General features: G+C 48.9%; 1 protein-coding gene across 2 annotated transcripts in view; it reads left to right on the top strand.

Annotated features, from left to right (window-relative positions):
• The first annotated feature begins 6603 nt into the window (after nt 1-6603).
• SUPT5H (SPT5 homolog, DSIF elongation factor subunit) overlaps nt 6604-21808 on the top strand; it is a 30995-nt gene continuing 15790 nt past the window's right edge. The window contains exons 1-10 of one of the 2 annotated variants that reach the window (XM_012435719.2): nt 6604-6708; nt 6885-7045; nt 13591-13756; nt 15324-15389; nt 15962-15973; nt 16488-16557; nt 16661-16729; nt 16827-16892; nt 17202-17232; nt 17532-17600. In XM_012435719.2, the coding sequence (XP_012291142.1) occupies nt 6971-7045; nt 13591-13756; nt 15324-15389; nt 15962-15973; nt 16488-16557; nt 16661-16729; nt 16827-16892; nt 17202-17232; nt 17532-17600 (624 nt within the window). In that variant the 5' untranslated portion in view covers nt 6604-6708; nt 6885-6970. The remainder of the gene's footprint in view (nt 6709-6884; nt 7046-13590; nt 13757-15323; nt 15390-15961; nt 15974-16487; nt 16558-16660; nt 16730-16826; nt 16893-17201; nt 17233-17531; nt 17601-21808) is intronic. The other variant, XM_012435727.2, reaches the window with a different exon arrangement.

The following is a 21808-nucleotide window of genomic DNA, read 5'->3' as shown; positions in this document are numbered from 1 at the left end:
TCCAGCCTGGGTAACAACAGCAAAACTCCGTCTCAAAAAAAAAAAAAAAAAAAAGAATAAGGACAGGTATATAATAACAACAAATGATGATGATGACTACAGCTACATGTAAATAATACTTACTCCGTGCCAGGTATTGGTTTAAATGCTTATTTACTCTTCACACCAATCATATAAGATAGACAGGACCTCCATGTATGGATGTGAACGTTGTACACTGCACAAGGATCTCACATCTACAAAGACAGTACTGTATTCACATCCTGGACATTGGAGATTTGCATATTTGTCAGTTTCCAGCAGATGGCAGTAAAGTATTATGTTCTAATAAAATCAAGACTTAGAGGGAACTTCAGAAAGGAAGGTCTTTTTCTTTTCTTTTTTTTTTGAGACAGGGTCTTGCTCTGTCACCCAGGCTGTAGTGCAGTGACCAGTGACATAATCACTGCTCACTGCAGTCTCAACCTTTTAGGCTTAAGCAATCCTCCCACCTCAGCCTCCAGAGTAGCTGGGACCATGTACACATGACACCAAGAATGGTTAATATATATATATTTGAGACGGAGTCTCACTCTGTTGCCAGGTTGGAGTGCAGTGGCAAGATCTCAGCTCACTGCAACCTCTGCCTCCCATGTTCAAGGGATTCTCCTGCCTCAGCCTCCTGAGTAGCTGGGACTACAGGTATGTACCACCACACCCGGCTAATTTTTCTATTTTTTTTTCCTTTTTTTTTTTTTTAATGAGACAGGGTTTCACCATGTTGGCCAGGATGGTCTTGATCTCCTGACCTCATGATCCACCTGCCTCAGCCTCCCAAAGTGCTGATATTACAGGCGTGAGCCACCGAATTTTTAATTTTTAATTTATTTATTTTTCTTTTTTTAAATTTATTTATTTTATTTTTTATTTTAAAGACGGGGTTTCACCATGTTGGTCACATTGACCTTGAACTTCCGATCTCAGGTGATCCACCTGCCTTGGCCTCCAAAGTGCTCGGATTACAGGCGTGAGCCACCACGCCTGGCCGAATTTTTTATTTTTTATTTTTATTTTTATTTTTTTTGAGATGGAGTTTCACTCTTGTTACCCAGGCTGGAGTGCAATGGCGTGATCTCAGCTCACCACAACCTCCGCCTCCTGGGTTCAGGCAATTCTCCTATCTCAGCCTCCCGAGTAGCTGGTATTACAGGCACGCGCCACCATACCCAGCTAATTTTTTGTATTTTTAGTAGAGACGGGGTTTCACCATGTTGACCAGGATGGTCTGGATCTCTTGACCTTGTGATCCACCCGCCTCGGCCTCCCAAAGTGCTGGGATTACAGGCATGAGCCACCGCACCCGGCAATCGAATTTTTTATTTTTGTTTTTTTTTTTTTTTTTTTTTTTTTTTTTTTGAGACGGAGTTTTTGCTCGTTACCCAGGCTGGAGTGCAATGGCGCGATCTCGGCTCACTGCAACCTCCGCCTCCCGGGTTCAGGCAATTCTCCTGCCTCAGCCTCCTGAGTAGCTGGGATTACAGGCACGCGCCACCATGCCCAGCTAATTTTTTGTATTAGTAGAGACGGGGTTTCACCATGTTGACCAGGATGGTCTCGATCTCTTGACCTCGTGATCCACCCACCTCGGCCTCCCAAAGTGCTGGGATTACAGGCTTGAGCCACCGCACCCGGCCTGAATTTTTTATTTTTAATAGAGATGGGGTTTCACTGCATTGGCCAGGATGGTCTCGATCTCTTGACCCGTCATCTGCCCACCTCAGCCTCCTGAAGTGCTGGGATTACAGGCGTGAGCTACCGTGCCCGGCCAAGTGTCTTTTTCTAACTTGCACATAAGTACAGTATGGGATAGTGTCAGCCCTTAAGGCAGGGATTATCCAGAGCCCTATTTACAAATGAGGAAACTGAGACCCAGAGAAGTGAAGGGGTTTGTGCCAGGCCACAAGAAAGAAACTTGGGAGTGGGGACTTGGGTTCATGCCCTTGCTCATAGATACCAGGTCACTTGTCCCCACTGTGTGTCTTGCTGAGATTCTAGGCTGCTTCAGGCTGGAGCTGTCTGTGATTGGGTTTGAGGAGGGACCATCTGTGGAAACTGCTGTGTTCCAGCTACAGCACCTGCTAGATGCTCTGGGGCTCCAGCTGTGGGTGGCCAGCCAGGGCCTTTGCTTGCCCTGTAAATGACATCCCTAGATTGTCCCCCTCTTTCTGGGCAAATTAGTTACTACAGGGAGCTTGTGATTGGCACCCTACCACAGCATGAGCCTTGGAAGACATGGGCTCCCAGGTACACCCAGAGAGGCTGGGTAGAGAGAGAGGAAACGGTCTCCAGCTCCAACTGCCAAACCCCAAGACTTCTCTTCCCTCTAGTCCAGAGGACTCCCCTGCCCCTTGAGCCCTAGGAGCCAAGGGGAAGAGGAAAGGAGGAAAGTAAGGTGAAATCTGCAGTCTCTGACTTCTTGGGCAGGGAGTTGGATAAACTGCCCCTCCTGCTCCATTTTCACTCTCTTTTAGATACTCCCTCTTCTCTTTCTTCCAGGAAGGGACAGAGAAGTGCACAGGTGTTCTTTAACCTCATCCCTATCCCTTGAGGACAGGGAGGGTCCTGTGGCTCACATCCCTGTTTACAAATAATTACCACTTGAAGAACTTTCAAGTAATACTATGGCCAGACCCCAGCCCAGATAATTTTATAATTGGTCTCTGGTGGAATCTGAGCATCTATTATTATTATTTAGTGACAAGGTTTCGCTATGCCGTACAGGCTGGACTTGGCATCTGTCCATATATATTAGCCTTTAAATCAAATCTGTCACCCAGGCTGGAGGGCAGTGGCGCGATCACAGCTCGTTGCAGACTTGATTTCTCAGGCTCAAGTGACTCTCCCACCTCAGTCTCCCAAGTAGCTAGGGCTATACGTGCATGCCACCACGCTCAGCTAATTTTTGTACTTTTTTGTAGAGATGGGATTACCTTTTATTGCCCAGGCTAATCTTGAACACCTGGACTCAAGCGATCCTCCCACCTCAGCCTCCCAAAGTGCTGGGATTACAGACATGAGCCACCTCACCTGATTATTTTTTTTGGTTGAGACGGAGTCTTCCTTTGTCTCCCAGGCTGGCGTGCACTGGATGACCACATTTCCATCACTCCAAAGCATTCCTTATCTCCCTTCCCAGTCAATTTCCATCTCCATCGCCAGCCCCAGACATCCACTAATCTGCACTGTGTGCATAGGTTGGTTTTGCTTGCTCTGGAGTTTCATATGAATGGAATCATGCTGTACATCTCCTGATGTCTGGCTTCTTTCACTCAGCATAATGTTTTGGAGATTTATTCATGTGTGTATCAGTAGTTGTTACTATTCCGTTGCATGGATGGATGCACTGCAATTTGGTTTTTGTTTTGTTTTTGAGAGGGAGTCTCGCTTTGTCACCCAGGCTGAAATGCAGTGGCGTGATCTCCGCTCACTGCAACCTTTGCCTCCCAGGTTCATTTTTTTTTAAGACAGGGTTTCACCATATTGGTCAGGCTGATCTCGAACTCCTGACCTCAGGTGATCCACCCACCTCAGCCTCCCAAAAAGCTGGGATTACAGGCGTGAGCCACCACGCCCAGCTCACCTCCCAGGTTCAAGCAATTCTCCTGCCTCAGCCTCCCAAGTAGCTGGGATTATAGGCGTGTGCCACCATGGCTGGCTAATTTTTGTATTTTTAGTAGAGATAGGGTTTCACCATGTTGGCCAGGCTAGTCTTGAACTCCTGACCTCAGGCTATCTGCTTGCCTCAGCCTCTCCAAATGCTGAGATTACAGGCATGGGCCACGCCTGGCCCAAAATGTATCTGTTCTCCTCATGATAGACATTGGGTTGTTTCCAGTTTAGGGCTGTTATGCAGCTGTCTTTCTAAAAGCTTCTCAAGTATTCTGATGTGCTACTGAGAGTTCAGAACCATGGATCCACCAAGGAAGAAACTTCCATGGTGGGGGAAAATAACTGTGCCCTCTCTTTTCTGGAGTGAATGCCTTTCTGCAGCAGTATCCGTAGTGATTTTATATGTAGAATCCTATTTTCAAGAGCTGGTATTTAAAGGAACCAAGCTTATGGAAGGGGAAATGGGGAAACACCTTTTTTCTTTCTTTCTTTTTTTTTTTTTTTTTTTTTTGAGACGGAGTTTCGCTCTTGTTACCCAGGCTGGAGTGCAATGGCGCGATCTCGGCTCACCGCAACCTCCGCCTCCTGGGTTCAGGCAATTCTCCTGCCTCAGCTTCCTGAGTAGCTGGGATTACAGGCACGCGCCACCATGCCCAGCTAATTTTTTTGTATTAGTAGAGACGGGGTTTCACAATGTTGACCAGGATGGTCTCGATCTCTTGACCTCGTGATCCACCCGCCTCGGCCTCCCAAAGTGCTGGGATTACAGGCTTGAGCCACCGCGCCCGGCCCTCTTTCTTTTTTTTATTTGAGATGGAGTTTCACTCTTATTACCCAGGCTGGAATGCAATGGCGCAATCTCGGCTCATTGCAACCTCTGCTTCTCAGGTTCAAGCGATTCTCCTGCTTCAGCCTCCCAAGTAGCTGGGATTACAGGCATGCACAACCACGCCCAGCTAATTTTGTATTTCTAGTAGATGGGGTTTCTCAATGTTGGTCAGGCTGGTCTCGAACTCCCAACCTCAGGTGATCCGCCTGCCTTGGCCTCCCAAAGTGCTGGGATTACAAGTGTGAGCCACTGGGGAAACATCTTTTTATTGAGTGCCTAGCCCCTCCCCAATCCATCTTGGACTCAATTTGGGATTGCTGGATTGGGGAAGTGTGTGTTTTTGGGGAGACACACACACCTGTAGGTATATTCACTGCCTGCTTCCATCATAACTGCACCCTATTCCCCAGTAACTAAGTAGGCATAGGTAAACTGAATCCAGAGTGTCATACCTATGTGAGAAATTTTAGCAATATGTCCTGAAGGCTTCTGAGGTTATTTTATTTTTTTATTTTTTATTTTATTTTATTTTTTTTTGAGACGGAGTTTCGCTCTTGTTACCCAGGGTGGAGTGCAATGGCGCAATCTCGGTTCACAGCAACCTCCGCCTCCTGGGTTCAGGCAATTCTCCTGCCTCAGCCTCCTGAGTAGCTGGGATTACAGGCACGCGCCACTATGCCCAGCTAATTTTTTGTATTTTTAGTAGAGACGGGGTTTCACCATGTTGACCAGGATGGTCTTGATCTCTTGACCTCGTGATCCACTCGCCTCAGCCTCCCAAAGTGCTGGGATTACAGGCTTGAGCCACCGCGCCTGGCCAGGTTATTTTATCTTAGAGACGGAGTCTCACTCTGCCCAGGCTGGAGTGCAGTGGTGCGACTTCAGCTCACGGCAACCTCTGTCTTCCGGGTTCAAGCAATTCTCTGCCTCACCTCCCCAGTAGCTGGGATTACAGGTGTCCACCACCACACCTGGCTAACTTTTGTATTTATAGTAGAGACGGGGTTTCACCGTCTTGGCCAGGCTGGTCTTGAACTCCTGACCTTGTGATCCTCCTGCCTCAGCCTCCCAAAGCGCTGGGTTTACAGGCGAAGGTTCATTTTTCTTTTTTTGTTAAAAATTCTTCCTGTTGAGGGCCGGGCGCGGTGGCTCACGCCTGTAATCCCAGCACTTTGGGAGGCTGAGGTGGGCGGATCACGAGGTCAAAAGATCGAGACCATCCTGGTCAATATGGTGAAACCCCATCTCTACTAAAAATACAAAAAATTAGCTGAGCACGGTGGTGCGTGCCTGTAATCCCAGCTATTCAGGAGGCTGAGAGAGAATTGCCTGAACCCGGGAGGCGGAGGTTGTGGTGAGCCGAGATCGCGCCATTGCACTCCAGCCTGGGTAATAAGAGCGAAACTCCGTCTCAAAAAAAAAAAAAAAAAAAAAAAAATCTTCCTGTTGATTTTCAGGTTCATTTTTCATCTCTCCCTTACACCTGTCCTTTCTGCCACCACTCGTCAGCCGTCATTACTAATAAATAAATTCTCCTTTAACTGAACGTAGGGAGCCTGGAAAGAAAAATAGGGCTTGGGTCGGCGCGGCAGGTCACGCCTGTGATCTCAGCACTTTAGAAAGCCGAGGCCAGAGGATGGCTTGAGCCTAGGAGTTTGAGACCAGCCCGGGCAACACAGTGAGACCCCAACTCTACAAAAAAATAAGAAACAAGAAAGAAAAAGAAAACAAGGGCTTCACGGTCACTCAGACTTGGCGAGGAGGCTTGAGTCTACCGCTTTCCACTGAGCTTCAGCATTCTCTGCAAAATAGGGATACATATCTCCTGGGGATGCTTTAGAGGGCCTAGGATATAAGCCTGGTTTCTTTTCTAATTTGCTATTCGCTGATTCCCCGCCTCCTCGCGGCTTGGCATATCGCGCTAGTGGCCTGGACTAACGAACAAACGGCTCACTCAATTCAAACACGAGTTCCAGCCTGGAAAAGACCGAGTCGGCAGGGTAAAAATACCTTTCCTTGCCTGACCCTCCGCAGATGTCGGCCCCGCACTCTGCCTAAGCCAGCCCTGCCTCTCTCAAGATGGAGACCCGAAAGTGAGTCGCCCAGGCCAGCCCCGGAAATCTCGCGTTAGGCGAGGCCAATGGGTGGGTTCTCGCGAGAGGACCCGTCAGCCCCAGCCAGGCGTCTTGCGAACTGCAGCTGGTACCGAAATCGGAGGTGGAGCGCGAGCGGTAAGTGTAGGTGCAGAGGTGGCAGTTCCGGGGGCAGCCGGGGGCCGGGTAGGTGTAGGGAGCGGATTCGGAAACTGGGAAGGTCTAACATGTGTCGTAGGAGGGAGTCCGCACTCCAGTTCGCGATTGCCAAAACGTGGCTGCCGGAAGTGCGCTAAGGGGTTTTCTTCTCCCAGGGAACCAGCGGGGAACTGAAGCTCGAGGTGGCACTCAGGATTGTGGGACACGCTGAGGCTGCCGTCTTTTCCCGCAGCAGCGGAAGATGTCGGACAGCGAGGACAGCAACTTCTCCGAGGAGGAGGACAGCGAGCGCAGTAGTGACGGCGAGGAGGCCGAGGTCTGTGGCAGGGGCGCTGGGGGAAGACACTGCGCCTGGGAACAGGACTCCTGGCAGAAAGGCCCCTGTGCGAGGCTCGAGGGGTTCACAGCGAGCTCTGGCTTCTGGGAGCTCCCAGATTGTTGCAAGAGGCTGTGAAGTAGGCAAGTTGAAGTCAAGCAAAGGGACAGGTTCTGGAGGCCAGAGATGAGCCAGGTCCAGTGAGATGACAGGTGATGTTTTTAAAGTTTACTCTGTGTGTATATAGTAAGCACGTAGCATTAGTTATTTTTTTTAGTTACCTCTAGTCATTGCAGAAATACATTTGTAGTGCCTACTATATACCAGGTGCAATTCTTTGCCCTTGGGGTACACCAGTGAACAAAACAGATTTAAAAAATTTCTGCCTTCTAGAATGTAAATAAACATAGCCAATAAATACACCATATAGTAAGCTGGAAGGTACTCTGGAGAAAAGGAGAATAGAGAAGGAGAGTGGAGAGTCCTGGTTACACTTGAAATAGGATCATCAACCTGAGTCTGAGGGGTGACGTTTGAACAATGATTGAGGGAGTGGGTTGTGGTTAGCTGGAAGTGGAGTGTTCCAGTGAGGGGGACCAGCAGGTGGAAAGATGGCAGTGTGTTTGCTGTGTTCAGGGATTAACGAGGATTTGAGAGACCTAGATGGGAGGATCACTTGAGCCTAGAGTTTCGAGGGCAATCTGGGCAACATAGTGGGACCCTGTCTCTACAAAAATATAAAAAAATTAGCTGATAGCCAACCACTGAAGATAAAAAAAAAAAAAAAAAGAAAAAAAAATAGCTGAGACTGGGCGTGGTGGCTCATGCCTGTAATCTCAGCAGTTTGGGAGGCCAAGGCAGCGGATCACCTGAGGTCAGGAGTTCAAGACCAGCCTGGCCAATGTGGTGGAACCCCGTCTCTACTAAAAATACAAAAAAATTAGCTGGGCGTGGTGGCGCCCACCTATAATCCCACCTACTTGAGAGGCTGAGGCAGGAGAATCGTTTGAATCAGGGAGGCAGAGGTTGTGGTAAGCTGAGATTGCACCACTGCACTCCAGCCTGGATGACAGAGCAAGACTCCATTTTATAAAAAAATTAGCTGAGCATGGTGGCACGTTCCTGTAGTCCCAGCTACTCTGGAAGCTGAGATGGGAAGATCGCTTGAGCCAGAAGGTGAAGGTGCAGTGAGCTGTGATGGTGCCACTGCACTGCAGCCTAGGTGACAGGGTGAGACTCTGTCTCCCCATCCCGCCCCAAAAACGGGGTTCCAGTTTGATTGGAACAGAGTGAGTGCAACAAAGAATTTATGGGAGCCAGGTCATATAGGATCTTGAAGGCTGTGGTAAGGAATTTGGCCTTAACTGAGCAAAATGCAACCATGAAAACGTGAGCAGGTAGAAGATGAGATCTAATGTTTTGAAAGGATCACTCTGGCTTTGGATCTGTTGAGTTCGTCAGTTTCAGGAACCAAAAAACGATCCTTTCCTGGGGTGTTTCTGATTTCAAATGTTCTTTTATTTCTCATTATCCTTTTTTTTTTTTTTTTAAGACGGGGTTTCACCATGTTGATCAGGCTGGTCTTGAACTCCCAACCTCAGGTGATCCGCCCGCCTTGGCTTCCAAAGTGCTTGGATTACAGGCATGAGCCACCATGCCCGGCCCCCATTATCCTTTTTTTGAGACAGCGTCTTGCTCTGTTGCACAGGCTGGAGTGCAGTGACATGATCTCGGCTCACTGCAACCTCAGTCTCCTGAGTAGCTGGGATTACAGGTGCGCGCCACCATGTTAGGCTCATTTTTGTATTTTTGGTAGAGACGGGGTTTTGCCATGTTGGCCAGTCGGGTCTTGAACTCCTTACCTCAGGTGATCTACCCTCCTGAGCCTCCCAACTGCTGAAATTACAGGCGTGAGCCACTGTGCCAGGCCCATTATCCTCCTTTTAAACTTACTTTTGTTTTATTCATTTGTTGAACAAATCAGCGTTTGCATCTGCTACTGTGTTCCATTTACTTCCCCGGTGTCTGGCAGGAAATCTTTGCTTTTTTGGAATTGACGTTTAGTAGGTAGCAGTCAGAAACTAGTAAACAGATGACAGGGTGTTTATAGATCTCTTATTTGATGTATAGAAACTTAAGTTGGCTTTTTAAATTAGTTGCCAATGCTTGTGAGGGAGATTTCACATAAAGATTAAGATTTCTTGCTTTTTCTGGGAAAATGGAAGGAGCTAGCAACCTGGGACCCAGGGTTGTTCTGCAGAGCAACCCTTTGCTCCATGAGTGGCTGTGCCACTTACAACTGGGAATTTTCTCTAGTTCCCAGGATATATAAGTTGCCATTTATCATCTTGCTTGCCTTGTGGCAGAGTGAAGAAAAGGAAAAGGTTGCACATGGCTGTGTTCTGGAAAACGTTCGGTAGACGGAGAGTGCCATGTGTTTTGGGTGACTTGTCCCACTCATTTATGTTGCCTGCTTATCCTGTGTGGACATTTGATTGCTAGTCTTTGTGGTGCCCTTTGGGGAATGCCTTGTTTCCAGGCTTCCAGTTAAGAGTTGGAGAAATTGGGATGCTGTGGTGGGGGAGGGATGAGTGGGAGAGTGACAGGGAGGGCCTTTCCTCCAAGCTGCAGCCCTGGGTTCTTGGTCTCTGACTCATGGCTTGGAGACACTGCTTGGTGGTTAAAGTCTGGTGGTAATGAGACCAAGATCCCCAGTTCTATTTCCTGTCTGGGACATTCTGGTTTGCACTGTCCTAGTCTCACTTCCCCAACACTGCAGCATACTTGACCCCCCAGCTGGCTCCTCTTCAGTTATCAGATGAGGCAGGAGGTCAGTGTGAAGCCTGTCCCCACAGCCGGAGATAGTACTAGATGGTCTTTTTAGACAGCCAAATGGTGATATGATCCTTGAAGGACAGAGTTCTGTGGCTAGACAAGTAGTGATGGCAAATAATGAGCTACTCTGTGTGTGTGTGTGTGTGTGTGTGTGTGTGTGTGTGTGTTTTGAGTTGAAGTCTCGCTGTGTCGTCCAGGCCCTAGTGCAGTGGCAGCATATTGGCTCATTGCAACCTCTGCCTCCTAGGTTTAAGTGATTCTCCTGCCTCAGCCTCCCGAGTACCTGGGATTACAGGTGCCTGCCACCATGCCCAGCTGATTTTTTGTATTTTTAGTAGAGATGGGGTTTCTCTATGTTGGCCAGGCTGGTCTCAATCTCCTGACCTCAGGCAGTCTACCCTCCTCGGCCTCCCAAAGTGCTGGATTACAGGCGTGAGCCACAGTGCCTGGCCCGGAGGGGACTCTTTATGCAGAGAACCAGCATGGATGATGAGCAGCACTGAGAGAGCATGGTCCAAGTAGTTCAGTGCAGCTGAGACCTACTGTTTGGGGGAGGCAGTCCTGAAGGATGGGAAACGAGGAAAGGCAGTGGGCAGAGCATGTGCTTCTAGTCCGGGCTGGCTGAGGAGCTGGGCAGGGGACCAAATGGTCAGGTTCATGTTTTAGGTCACAGTTTTGCAAGACTGTAGCATATATTCTAGGTTGGGGATGATGAGAGGTGCTTTTAGATAGAATGAGGACAAGACCTTAAGCTACATTGAATCATTTAGTGAAAATATTTTCTTTTCAGTTGTGTGTCTTGTCTTGACTAGGTCATGAGAAAGTTTCATTTTAGTGCTACTGTGTCTTGAACGGGAGAACAGGCCTTAGGCTGAGAGTCTACAACAGGCAGCAGTATCTTGCTGAGTCTTTTTTTTTTTTTTTGAGACCGAGTTTCGCTCTTGTTACCCAGGCTGGAGTGCAATGGTGCAATCTCGGCTCACCGCAACCTCCGCCTCCTGGGTTCAGGCAATTCTTCTGCCTCAGCCTCCTGAGTAGCTGGGATTACAGGCACGCGCCACCATGCCCAGCTAATTTTTTGTATTTTTAGTAGAGACGGGGTTTCACCATGTTGACCGGGATGGTCTCCATCTCTTGACCTCGTGATCCACCCACCTCGGTCTCCCAAAGTGCTGGGATTACAGGCGTGAGCCACCGCGCCCGGCGAGTCTTAATAACATTGTTTTGCTTTTATCTTTATAGTTACCTTGTGTTTATGACAAACAAACCTTCAAAAAGTTTTAAATTTTGAGACGTTGCAAAACATAGAAATGTTTCTCTTTAAAGTGAAAACATGAATGAATTTGAAGAAAATACATAATGAATATTATCCAAAATGCTTGAGACCAGAAGTGTTTTCGAAATTTTTTTTTTTTTTTGTAATGTTTGCATTGGAGCATTCCCTAATCTTCCAATGAAGATTTACTTTAAGCATGACTTTTTTTTTTTGAGACAGAGTCTCGCTGTGTCACCCAGGCTGGAGTGCAATGGCACGATCTCAGCTCATTACAACCTCCACCTCCCAGGTTCAGGCAATTCTCCTAACTCAGCCTCTGAAGTAGCTGGGACTACAGGTGACTGCTACCACCTCCAGCTAATGTTTTTTTGTATTTTTAGTGGAGATGAGGTTTTACTATGTTGGCCAGGCCGGTCTTGAACTCCTGACCTCATGATCTGTCCTCCTCGGCCTCCCAAAGTGCTGGGATTATAGGCATGAGCCACTGCGCCCAGCGTCAGCATGACCTTTTAGCATCATGTCTGTGCTGAAAAAGTTTCAGATTTTGAAAGCTTTCAGATTTCAGATTTTTTTTTTTTTTTTGAGACAGCATCTTGCTCCATTGGGCAGGCTGGAGTGCAGTGATGCAGTCTCAGCTCAGTGCAACCTTTGCCTCCCAGGTTAAAGCAATTCTCTTGCCTCAGCCTCCCTGGTAGATGGGATTACAGGTGCCCACCACCATGCTGAGGTAGCTTTTGTATTTTTAGTGTAGACGGGGTTTCACCATGTTGGCTAGGCTGGTCTTGAACTCCTGACCTCAGGTGATCCTCCCGCCTCGGACTCCCATAGTGTTGTGATTACAGAAGTGAGCCACTGTGCCTAGCCAGATTTCAGACTTTTGGATTAGGAATGCTCAACCTGTATTAGGTAAATGGATTGTAGTAATGACATGGAAGACGTTGTGAGGTCAGTGAGTTAAAGATTGAAGTTTGGTGTGGTTCCATTAATGTTGTTGCTGGTATGGAAAGAGGGATTAGAGGCCAGGAGAGTAGGGAGGAGGCTGGGGTAAGGATCCAGGTGTAAGAGGGTAGTGTCGTGGCCTAGGCTCTGATGTATGGGGCTGGGGGAGAGCATGGCTTGCAGAAATGATGTTCACAGGCAGAAAGGACGAGGATTTGGTGCCTGTTGGTAATTGGAGGAGGCCAGCACAGGTCTAGGGGAATACACTGAGGTCAGTTTGGGACACAGTGGGTATGAAAGGGCTCAGAGGACATCATGGGGAGGCATCCAGGATGCTGCTGGTGCATGATGGTCTTGAGTTCTGGAAAAAAGTGGGAGTCTAGAGACAGATGAGGGTGTTGCCTGCAGATACAGGAACTGAAGTCATGGAAGGTAAAATGGCTAGGGAGAGAATGCATGGAGGGAGAAGCAAAGTGGCGTGGACTGAGTCCTGGTAATTGATGTCAGCCTTGAAGGGGTGAACAGAGTAAGAGGAGCTTGAAGAGGAGTGCTGAGAAAATCCAGGAGAGCATGATAGGCAGAAGCCAAGGGAGGAGCATTTCTACAGGGAAGGCGTGATTGGGGTGCCAGATGCTGCTGGGATGGTAGGGAATACAGAATGGTGACAGAATTAGCAACAGGGGTGGCCAGTGATCTTGGTGAGCAGTGTGGACTAGAAACAGAGATGGGAGTCACTGTCACAGAGATGTCCACCACTGCCAAGGGAGAGAACGAGATGGCCTTGGGGATTTGTAGAATGGAAAGAGATGGGCCCAGTACTGTGCCTCACACCTGTAATCCCAGCACTTTGAGAGACCAAGGCGGGCGGATCACATGAGATCAGGAGTTCGAGATCAGTCTGGTCAACATGGTGAAACCCCGTCTCCACTAAAAAAATACAAAAATTAGCCAGTTGTGGTGGTGCACATCTGTAATCCCAGCTAATCAAGAGGCTGAGGCAGGAGAATTGCTTGAATCCAAGAGGTAGAAGTTGCAGTGAGCTGAGATTGTGCCATGGCACTCTAGCCTGGGCGACAAAGTAGGACTTCTGAAAAAAAAAAAAAAAGGGAAAGAGATGAGGCCCAAGGACCAAGTTTCATTGACCTATTATACTTAAAAGACCCTGTGGATTTCACGATAGTGAGTTCTTATGAAAAATAAAGAAAATAAATAAATAAAAATTAAAAGACCTGGTGGAAGGTGAGCAGGAGGTCTAGTGCAGGGAGAAGCCTAGGCCAACTCCCAGGGTTGATTGGGCAGCTGGGGAGATGGCAGTGCTGTCGCTCAGATGGGATGGTAACCAGAGAGGCGAGGGTAGAATGAAAGGGGTATATGCAGAGCCAGGGAAACTGTGATTGGCCAGGCCGATCTGAGGTCAGATTTGAGGTGGGGAACATGGTATTTAGATTTTGGGGTAGTAGAATTCTGGTGCCACAACCCTGCCTGACCCCTGTAGGTAGAGGAAGAGCGGCACAGTGCAGCAGGCAGTGAGAAGGAAGAAGAGCCTGAGGAAGAAGAGGAGGAGGAAGAGGAGGAGGAATACGATGAGGAAGAGGAGGAGGAAGATGATGACCGGCCCCCCAAGAAACCCCGCCATGGAGGCTTCATTCTGGATGAGGCTGGTATGTCACAGTGCTGGGCAAGTGCAGACCAGAGGCTGAGGACTGAGCTTCCACTTTCAGTTCCATTTCTTTTTTTCTTACTTTTTTTTTTTTTGAGACGGAGTCTAGCTCTGTTGCCCAGGCTGGAGTACAGTGATGCGATGTCGGCTCACTGCAACCTCCGCCTCCCAGGTTCAAGCGATTGTCCTGCCTCAGCCTCCTGAGTAGCTGGGATTATAGGTGCGCACCACTGCACCTAGCTAATTTTTTTGAATTTTTAGTAAAGACAGCGTTTCACCATGTTTGCCAGGCTGGTCTCGAACTCCTGACCTCAGGTGGTCTGCTCGCCTCAGCCTCCCAAAGTGCTGGGATTACAGGCATGAGCCACTGCACCTGGCCCTTTTCTTTTTTAAGGCAGGATCTCACTCTGTTTCCCAGGCTGGAGTGCAGTGGCATGATCATGGCTCACTGCAGCCTCTACCTCCCAGGTTCAAGTGATCCTCCCACCTCAGCTTCCTGAGTAGCTGGGACCACAGGTGTGTACCACCAGACCCTACTAGACTAATTTAAAATTTTTTTGTAGAGAGGAGGTCTCACTATGTTGCCCAGGCTGGTTTCAAACTTTTGGCTCAAGTGATCTTCCCACTTCAGCCTCCCGTAGTATTGAGATTACAGGTGTGAGCCACCACTTGCAGCCTTACATGCATTTCATATACGTACACAGATCATCTCTAGGCAAGAAAGTAGTCATGGAGTTGCCTTTGGGAAAGGTGACTGAGATACTGGGGGTTAGAAAAGAGAGAGAGACTTAATTGATGCTTACATTCTCTATAGACGTTGAAGTCTTTAATTGATGCTTACATTCTCTTTTTTTAAATTTTTAAATTTTTTTGATGCTTATGTTCTCTATAGACGTTGGAGTCTTTCATTGTGTGCATGTATTACGTTTTAGTGTAATGTTTGATACATACAAAACAGTACATGCAGCATAGTGAAGAGGTTAAGTACATGGACCATGGAGCCAGACTGGCTCTCAGATCCCAGCTGAGTCTCTGGGCAAGTTACTTAACCTCTCTGGGTCTCAGAGTCTTTGCTGTAAAATAGATAACAGCAATAATGCCTCCCTGAGGGTTGCCAGGAAGATGAATGAGGAATCTGTGTTAGGTACTCAGAACAGGGCAGGGTGCATAGTATGCTCTCAGTGTTAGCTGTCATAAATGTACGAGAATCATAAAACCAACTGACCACAAACCATCTTTTAAAAAACTGTCTAGTGATCATGTTTTGATAGTTGGAAGGGAACTTTTCTTCTTGCTTACTTTGATCTTAGTTTTCTTAAGGGATTTGGGGGTGGAGTAAGGAGAGGGGATGACTTACAGAGCTAGGTGGAGCTGCAGGTGCCCCCGACCCTGCTGCACACACCAGCTCTGTGGTATGACCTCGGATGAGTGCCTCCCTGTCGGAGCCTCAGTGTCCTGCTCTGTGCAGTGAGGATTTGCAGTGCCTGTCTCCCAGAGGAGATGCTTGGTGTCCTGGTATCTGTTAGGAGGTCACCTTTGCCCCTTACCACTTGACCTTTCCATTTCAGATGTCGATGATGAGTATGAGGATGAGGACCAGTGGGAGGATGGAGCAGAGGACATCCTAGAGAAAGGTGTGTGTGGGCCCTGCCTCCACAAGACTTCTGGAAAGGGGGTGGTCGAGAGGGTCTTCAGAGCCCATTCCCCCTACCCCCCATCCCCTGTACACCCCAATTCCCACCGTCCTCACCTCGCTTCTTTCTGTCCTTCCCAGAGAGACCAGTTCCCCGCTTTTTCCTTTTAGGCCCATGAGTGGGGGGTGGGGCTGTGGGATGGGGATGTTGTGGGGAGAGGACTCTGGGATCCCAGGGCCCAGCGAATCCCTTCTGGGGTTGTAGGGTGGGCGAGCTCTGTCCCAAGATACCCCCCACTTCCTGGGCCAGTGCCCCCCTTTCCCCGTTATTTTCCGTTCTGTGCGCCTCATACATTTCGGCTTCTCCCCAACCACCTGGTGCCTGGCCTTTACTTTTGATTTTCAACCTTTCCGTGTCCCTCCCTTCCCCTCCCGCAACCCATTGGTTGATTTGCTGCTATAATTTGGCTCATACTTTGTCTGCCCTCGCCCACCACCACCACCACAACCACAACCACCACCACCACCACCACCACCACCACCACCACCACCACCTCCTCTTCCTCCAAGTAGAAGAGATTGAAGGTAAGAATCTGAAAAGTGTGATTCCCTGACCTTCCTCCCATATCCTGACATTTCCTCCTTCCTGCAGCACCTGCCCTCACCTCCTGCCCAACAGCCCCGATCTGGCCCTGGGGACTCTGACCCACGTAGGGTCCAGAGTCAGGGAGTTCTGGGGCCAGGTCTGCCCCAGTTGTTGGCCTGGGAAAGCATGGATGTGTCTATCTGGGACTGAACATTTGTGGGTGGTAGCAATGGGTGCGGTGGGGTGGAGTCCAGGGTGCACCTGGACAGTGACTGTGAGATGGGAACAGCTGGAAGCCCCCCCAACTGCTGGGCCCCATTCCCAGTGTTTTTGACAAGAAGTAGGATGCTGAGTAGGACAGAGTAGGGGATGAGGGGTTGGGATGTTCTCTGTGAGATGTTATCTTCCTGCCCCAGGGCCAAACCCTGGCCCTTTTAGCTGCACGCCCCTACTTTCTCCAGGCCCCTGCCCTCCACCTGCCATTGCTCACGCCCTCTGTCCATTTTTTTTCAGCCTCCAATATCGATAATGTTGTCCTGGATGAAGATCGTTCTGGGGCTCGCCGCCTACAAAACCTCTGGAGGTGGGCAAGGAAGGACACGTGGTGGAATTGGCCCTGTGGGAGATTTGGGGGCGGACAGCCCACCCACTCTCCTCAACTTTCAATTCCTGTTTGCTTCCCCCAGGGACCAGCGAGAAGAAGAACTGGGAGAGTATTACATGAAGAAATATGCCAAGTCATCTGTGGGAGAGACGTAAGGGCATGGCGGGGGCAGGTGGGGGGGGGAGCAGTGGGAAGGGGAGGGGGTCTGAGCTTCACCCCTTCCTTCCTGAATGCCCTCCTCCCTTCAGGGTGTATGGAGGATCTGATGAGCTCTCAGATGACATCACCCAGCAGCAGCTGCTCCCAGGAGTCAAGTAAGGGGGTTGGGATGGTGGGGGCGGTGCTGGGGTGCGAATCTCATATGAGCTGATGGTACCCAAACAGGTGGCTCCCTGAAGTAAGTCAGGGCAGAGTCACACAGACAGTGTGGTGGATGGTGGGGGTAGGGAGGGCAAGGTGGCACTTTCTCTTTCCTCCCGCTCATGGGTAGAAAGGTGGGGAAGCCAGCAAGTATGGGGGATCCTGGGTGTGGAGACAGAGGAAGGGGGTGGCCCTGGGGGTTTATCTGTTTGTTGCTGAAGATTCAGCTTCACTGAAGGGCTTCCTTTTCCTCTGCTGCCCAGGGATCCCAATCTGTGGACCGTCAAATGTAAGGTGTGTGCTCTGACCTTGGGGCTTGGAGGAGGTAGGAGAATAAGGGAGCTGGTTTGTCGGGGAGAACTGTCCATCTGTCTGTCCCAGGTCTCTGATCTGCCAGTCACTTGGTCCTTCTGTCTCTGTCTGCTGCTCCTTGTTACTCACTGGCTATCTCCCACCTCCATCTTTCTGGCTGTCCATCCTTTCTCTCTCCTCTTTTGGTCCTACTTTATCTTTCCTGATGCTGTCTCCTGCCCCCTTCCTGTGTCCTTTCCTGCATTCTGTCACCTCTCTCAAATCTGCGTCTCATCTTCCAGATTGGGGAGGAACGGGCCACAGCCATTTCCTTGATGCGCAAGTTCATTGCCTACCAGTTCACAGACACGGTAAGTTGGGTAGGCAGGTGGCTTGGTGGGGAGACATGGGCAACACCCAGAGGGAAGGACGTTGTCAACTTCAAGGGCACCAGGTGCCCTTGTGCTGAGCAGAGCTGCCTGCTGAGTGAGCTACTTCAGCTAGAACAAGACCACTGCCTAGATGGAGGGGCTCCTCTGGGCCCTGACAGATATGTTTTCTTTGTTCTCTGCATTTCTGGCAGGGTCCTGCCACCCCTCTGGCCCTCTGGAAGTCAGCCAGCTAGCTTCCTCTACCTTTTCTTCGTTAGAGTGGGTTTGCCTGTTAACCAGCCCTGTTGGTCCGGGGTCACCCTCTTCACCACATGCCAGGAAGCAAATGCTGCATCCAAGGTCCAGGTCTTTCTTTCTTTTTTATTTTTTTTATTATTTAAGATAGGGTTTAACCATGTTGGCCAGGCTGGTCTTGAACTCCTGACCTCAGGTGATGCACCCGCCTCGGCCTCCCAAAGTGCTGAGATTACAGGCGTGAGCCACCACGCCCGGCCCAGGTCTTTCTTTAGATTGACAGTTTGAGTCCTGCCCTTGCTACTTAGCTGTGACTCTGATGCACCTATTTCCCCTCTCTGGGCCCCTTGCCTGCCTCTCAGTATCATACATGACTTTGGCCGACTCAGTGGCTTACTCCTGTTATCCTAGCTCTCTGGGAGGCTGAGGCGGGTGGGTCACTTGAGGTCAGGAGTTGGATACCAGCCTGGCCAACATGGTGAAACCCCATCTTTACTAAAAATACAAAAGTTAACTGGGTGTGGCAGTGCACATCTATAGTCCCAGCTACTCAGGAGGCTGAGGCAGGAGAATTGCTCGAAGGAGGCAGAGGTTGCAGTGAGCTGAGATTGCGCCACTGCACTCCAGCCTGGATGACAAAGTGAAACTCCATCTCCAAAAAAAAAAAAAAAAAGGATTTTATGTCCAGCTCTCAGCCAGGACTTGTTCTGCAGCTTGCATTTACTTAGCAGAGCTGTTGTCAAAGGAACCAGGGCAAATGCTATGAAGGGTGTTCTCAAAATTTGTGAAACTAATCACCGTGCTGGTTGGTAGCTTTCTCACTTAACATGATCTCAGCTAGGGATCATGGTTTAACCTGTTGAGCCACTGGATGTGAGCCAGTGGGACCAAGTAGGCAGTTGCGGGGTTTGCAAACTGTGGTTTTAAATGTGCTCAAATGTCTTCCTCAAAGGCTAGGCACGGTGGCTCGCCTATAATCCCAGCACTTTGGGAGGCCAAGGTGGGTGGATCATGAGGTCAGGAGTTTGAGACCAGCTAGTCTGAGACCAGCATGGTGAACCCCCATCTCTACTAAAAATACAAAAATTAGCCGAGCATGGTGGCACACACCTGTAATCTCAGCTACTTGGGAGGCTGAGGCAAGAGAATCACTTGAACCTGGGAGGTGGAGGCTGCAGTGAGCCAAGATCATGCCACTGCACTCCAGCCTGGGCGACAGAGCAAGACTCTCTGGGGGTGGGGGAAGTTTTCCTCATTATTATAGTGGTAAGTATCCCTGCCTGTCATGGGGAGACTGGGGTTTGTGGGGTGCAATTCCCCAATGGGGAGGATGAAAAGGTACCTTTTGGCCAGGTGTGGTGGCTTATGTCTGTAATACCCGTGCTTTGGGAGGCTGAGGCAAAAGGATAGCTTGAGCCCAAGAGTGCGAGGCCAGCCTGGACAACATAGTGACATGGTGATACCTGATCTCTACAAAAAAAAAAAACACAACAAAAATAAGTGTGCTCAAATCTTCCTACATGGCGCCCTGGAGTAAAATTCTAGTCATTTGAGTTATGACTCTGATTATTTTTTTTTTGAGATGGAGTTTTACTCTTGTTGCCCAGGCTGGAGTGCAATGGTGTAATCTTGGCTCACTGCAACCTCTGCCTCCCAGGTAGCTGGGATTACAGGCACCCGCCACCATGCCCAGCTGATTTTTTGTATTTTTAGTAGGGATGGGGTTTCACCTTGTCGACCAGCCTGGTCATGAAGTCCTGGCTCAAGTGATTCGCTTGCCTTGGCCTCCTGAAGTGCTGGGATTGCAGTTCTGAGCCACTGTCGCCAGCCTAAAATTTAATTTTTTAAAGTGTAAACCATGGTGGATTTTGATATATTTTAGTATATTCGTAACCATCATTGCCATCTAATTCCCAAATGATGTTTTCATTATCCCAAAAAGAAACTGATACCCAGTAGCCGTTGCTCCCCACTCCTCCCTTCCCACAGCTCCTGGTAACCATGAATCTACTTTCTGGACAGACTTCCTTCACTTAATGTTTTCAAGACTCATCCATGTTGTAGCATATATCAGGACTTCATTTTTTTGTGTGTTTTTTGAGACGGAGTTTCACTCATCTTGCCCAGGCTGGAGTGAAATGGTGTGGTCCCGGCTCACTGCAACTGCTGCCTCCCAGGTTCAACTGATTCTTTTGTTTCAGTCTCCCAAGTAGTTGGGATTACAGGTGCCTGCCACCACGCCTGGCTAATTTTTGTGTTTTTAGTAGAGACAGGGTTTTACCTTGTAGGCCAGGCTGGTCTTGAACTCCTTACCTCAGGTGATCCACCCACCTTGGCCTCCCAGAGTGCTGGGATTACAGGTGTGAGCCACTGTGCCAGGCCAGGACTTCATTTTTATGGCTGTATAATACTCCATTTTATAGATAATACTAAATTTTGTTTAGTCATTTATTTTTGAACATTTGTGTTTTCACTTTTTTGAAAATTATGAAATAAGGTGCTATGAAGATGTCTTTTTTTTTTTTTTTTTTTTTGAGATGGAGTTTCGCTCTTGTTACCCAGGCTGGAGTGTGCAATGGCACGATCTCGGCTCACTGTCACCTCCGCCTCCTGGGTTCGGGCAATTCTCCTGCCTCAGCCTCCTGAGTAGCTGGGATTACAGGCACGTGCCACTATGCCCAGCTAATTTTTTGTATTTTTAGTAGAGACGGGGTTTTACCATGTTGACCAGGATGGTCTCGATCTCTTGACCTCGTGATCCACCCGCCTCGGCCTCCCAAAGTGCTGGGATTACAGGCTTGAGCCACCACGCCGGCTTCTTTTTTTTTTTTGAGACGGAGTCTTGCTCTGTTGCCTAGGCTAGAGTGCAGTGGCATGATCTCGGCTCGCTGCAACCTCCGGCTCCCAGGTTCAGGTGATCTTCCTGCCTCAGCCCCCTAGGAGCTGGGATTACAGGCATGCGCCACCATGCCTGGCTATTTTTTGTGTATTTTTTAGTAGAGACGGGGTTTTGCCATGTTGGCCAGGCTGGTCTCAAACTCCTGACCTCAGGTGATCCACCTGCCTCATCCTCCCAAGGTGCTGGGATTATAGGTGTGAACCACCGTGCCTGGTCTGCTATGAAAATTTCTATACACATTTTGGTGTGGACATGTATTTTCAATTTTCCTGGATCAGTACCTCAGTGGGAAATTGCTAGGTCATAGGATAACTGTTTTAAGTTTTTGAAGCATTGCCAAACTGTTTCCCAAAGCAGCTGTACCATTTTACATTCCCACTAGCCATGTATGAGGGTTCCAGTTTCTCTATATCCTTCCCAACACTTATTTTTCTCTTTTTGATTACAGGCATCCTAGTGGGTTTGAAGTGTTATCTCTTTATTATTATTTTTTGAGACAGGTCTTACTCCATCACCCAGACTGGAATACAGTGGTGTGATTTTAGCTCACTGCAACCTTCACCTCCCAGGTTCAAGTGATTCTTGAGCCTCAGCCTCCCGAATAGTTAGCTGGGATTATAGGCACACACCACCATGCCTAGCTAATTTTTTTTTTTTGAGACAGGGTTTCACTTTTGTTGCCCAAGCTGAAGTGCAATGGTGCAATTTCAGCTCACTGCAACCTCCACCTCCTGTGTTCAAGCTATTTTCCTGTCTCAGCCTCCCAGGTAGCTAGGATTATAGGCATGTGCCACCATGCTCAGCTAATTTTTGTATTTTTGTTTTTATTTATTTGTTTATTTTGAGACCGAGTCTTGCTCTGTTGCCCAGGCTGGAGTGCAGTGGCATGATCTTGTCTCACTGCAACCTCTGCCTCCTGGGTTTAAGTGATTCTCCTGACTCAGCCTCCTGAGTAGCTGGGATTACAGGCGCACACCACCACACCCAGCTAGTTTTTTGTATTTTTAGTAGAGACGGGGTTTTACCATATTGGTTAGGCTGGTCTCGAACTCCT

The sequence above is a fragment of the Aotus nancymaae genome, unplaced genomic scaffold, assembly GCF_030222135.1.
Source record: "Aotus nancymaae isolate 86718 unplaced genomic scaffold, 86718_ANA_hifiasm-v0.15.2.pri h1tg000028l, whole genome shotgun sequence".
NCBI lineage: Eukaryota > Metazoa > Chordata > Mammalia > Primates > Aotidae > Aotus > Aotus nancymaae.
Note: the sequence above shows the minus strand (reverse complement) of the source record. Positions and strands in the feature narration are given on the sequence as shown.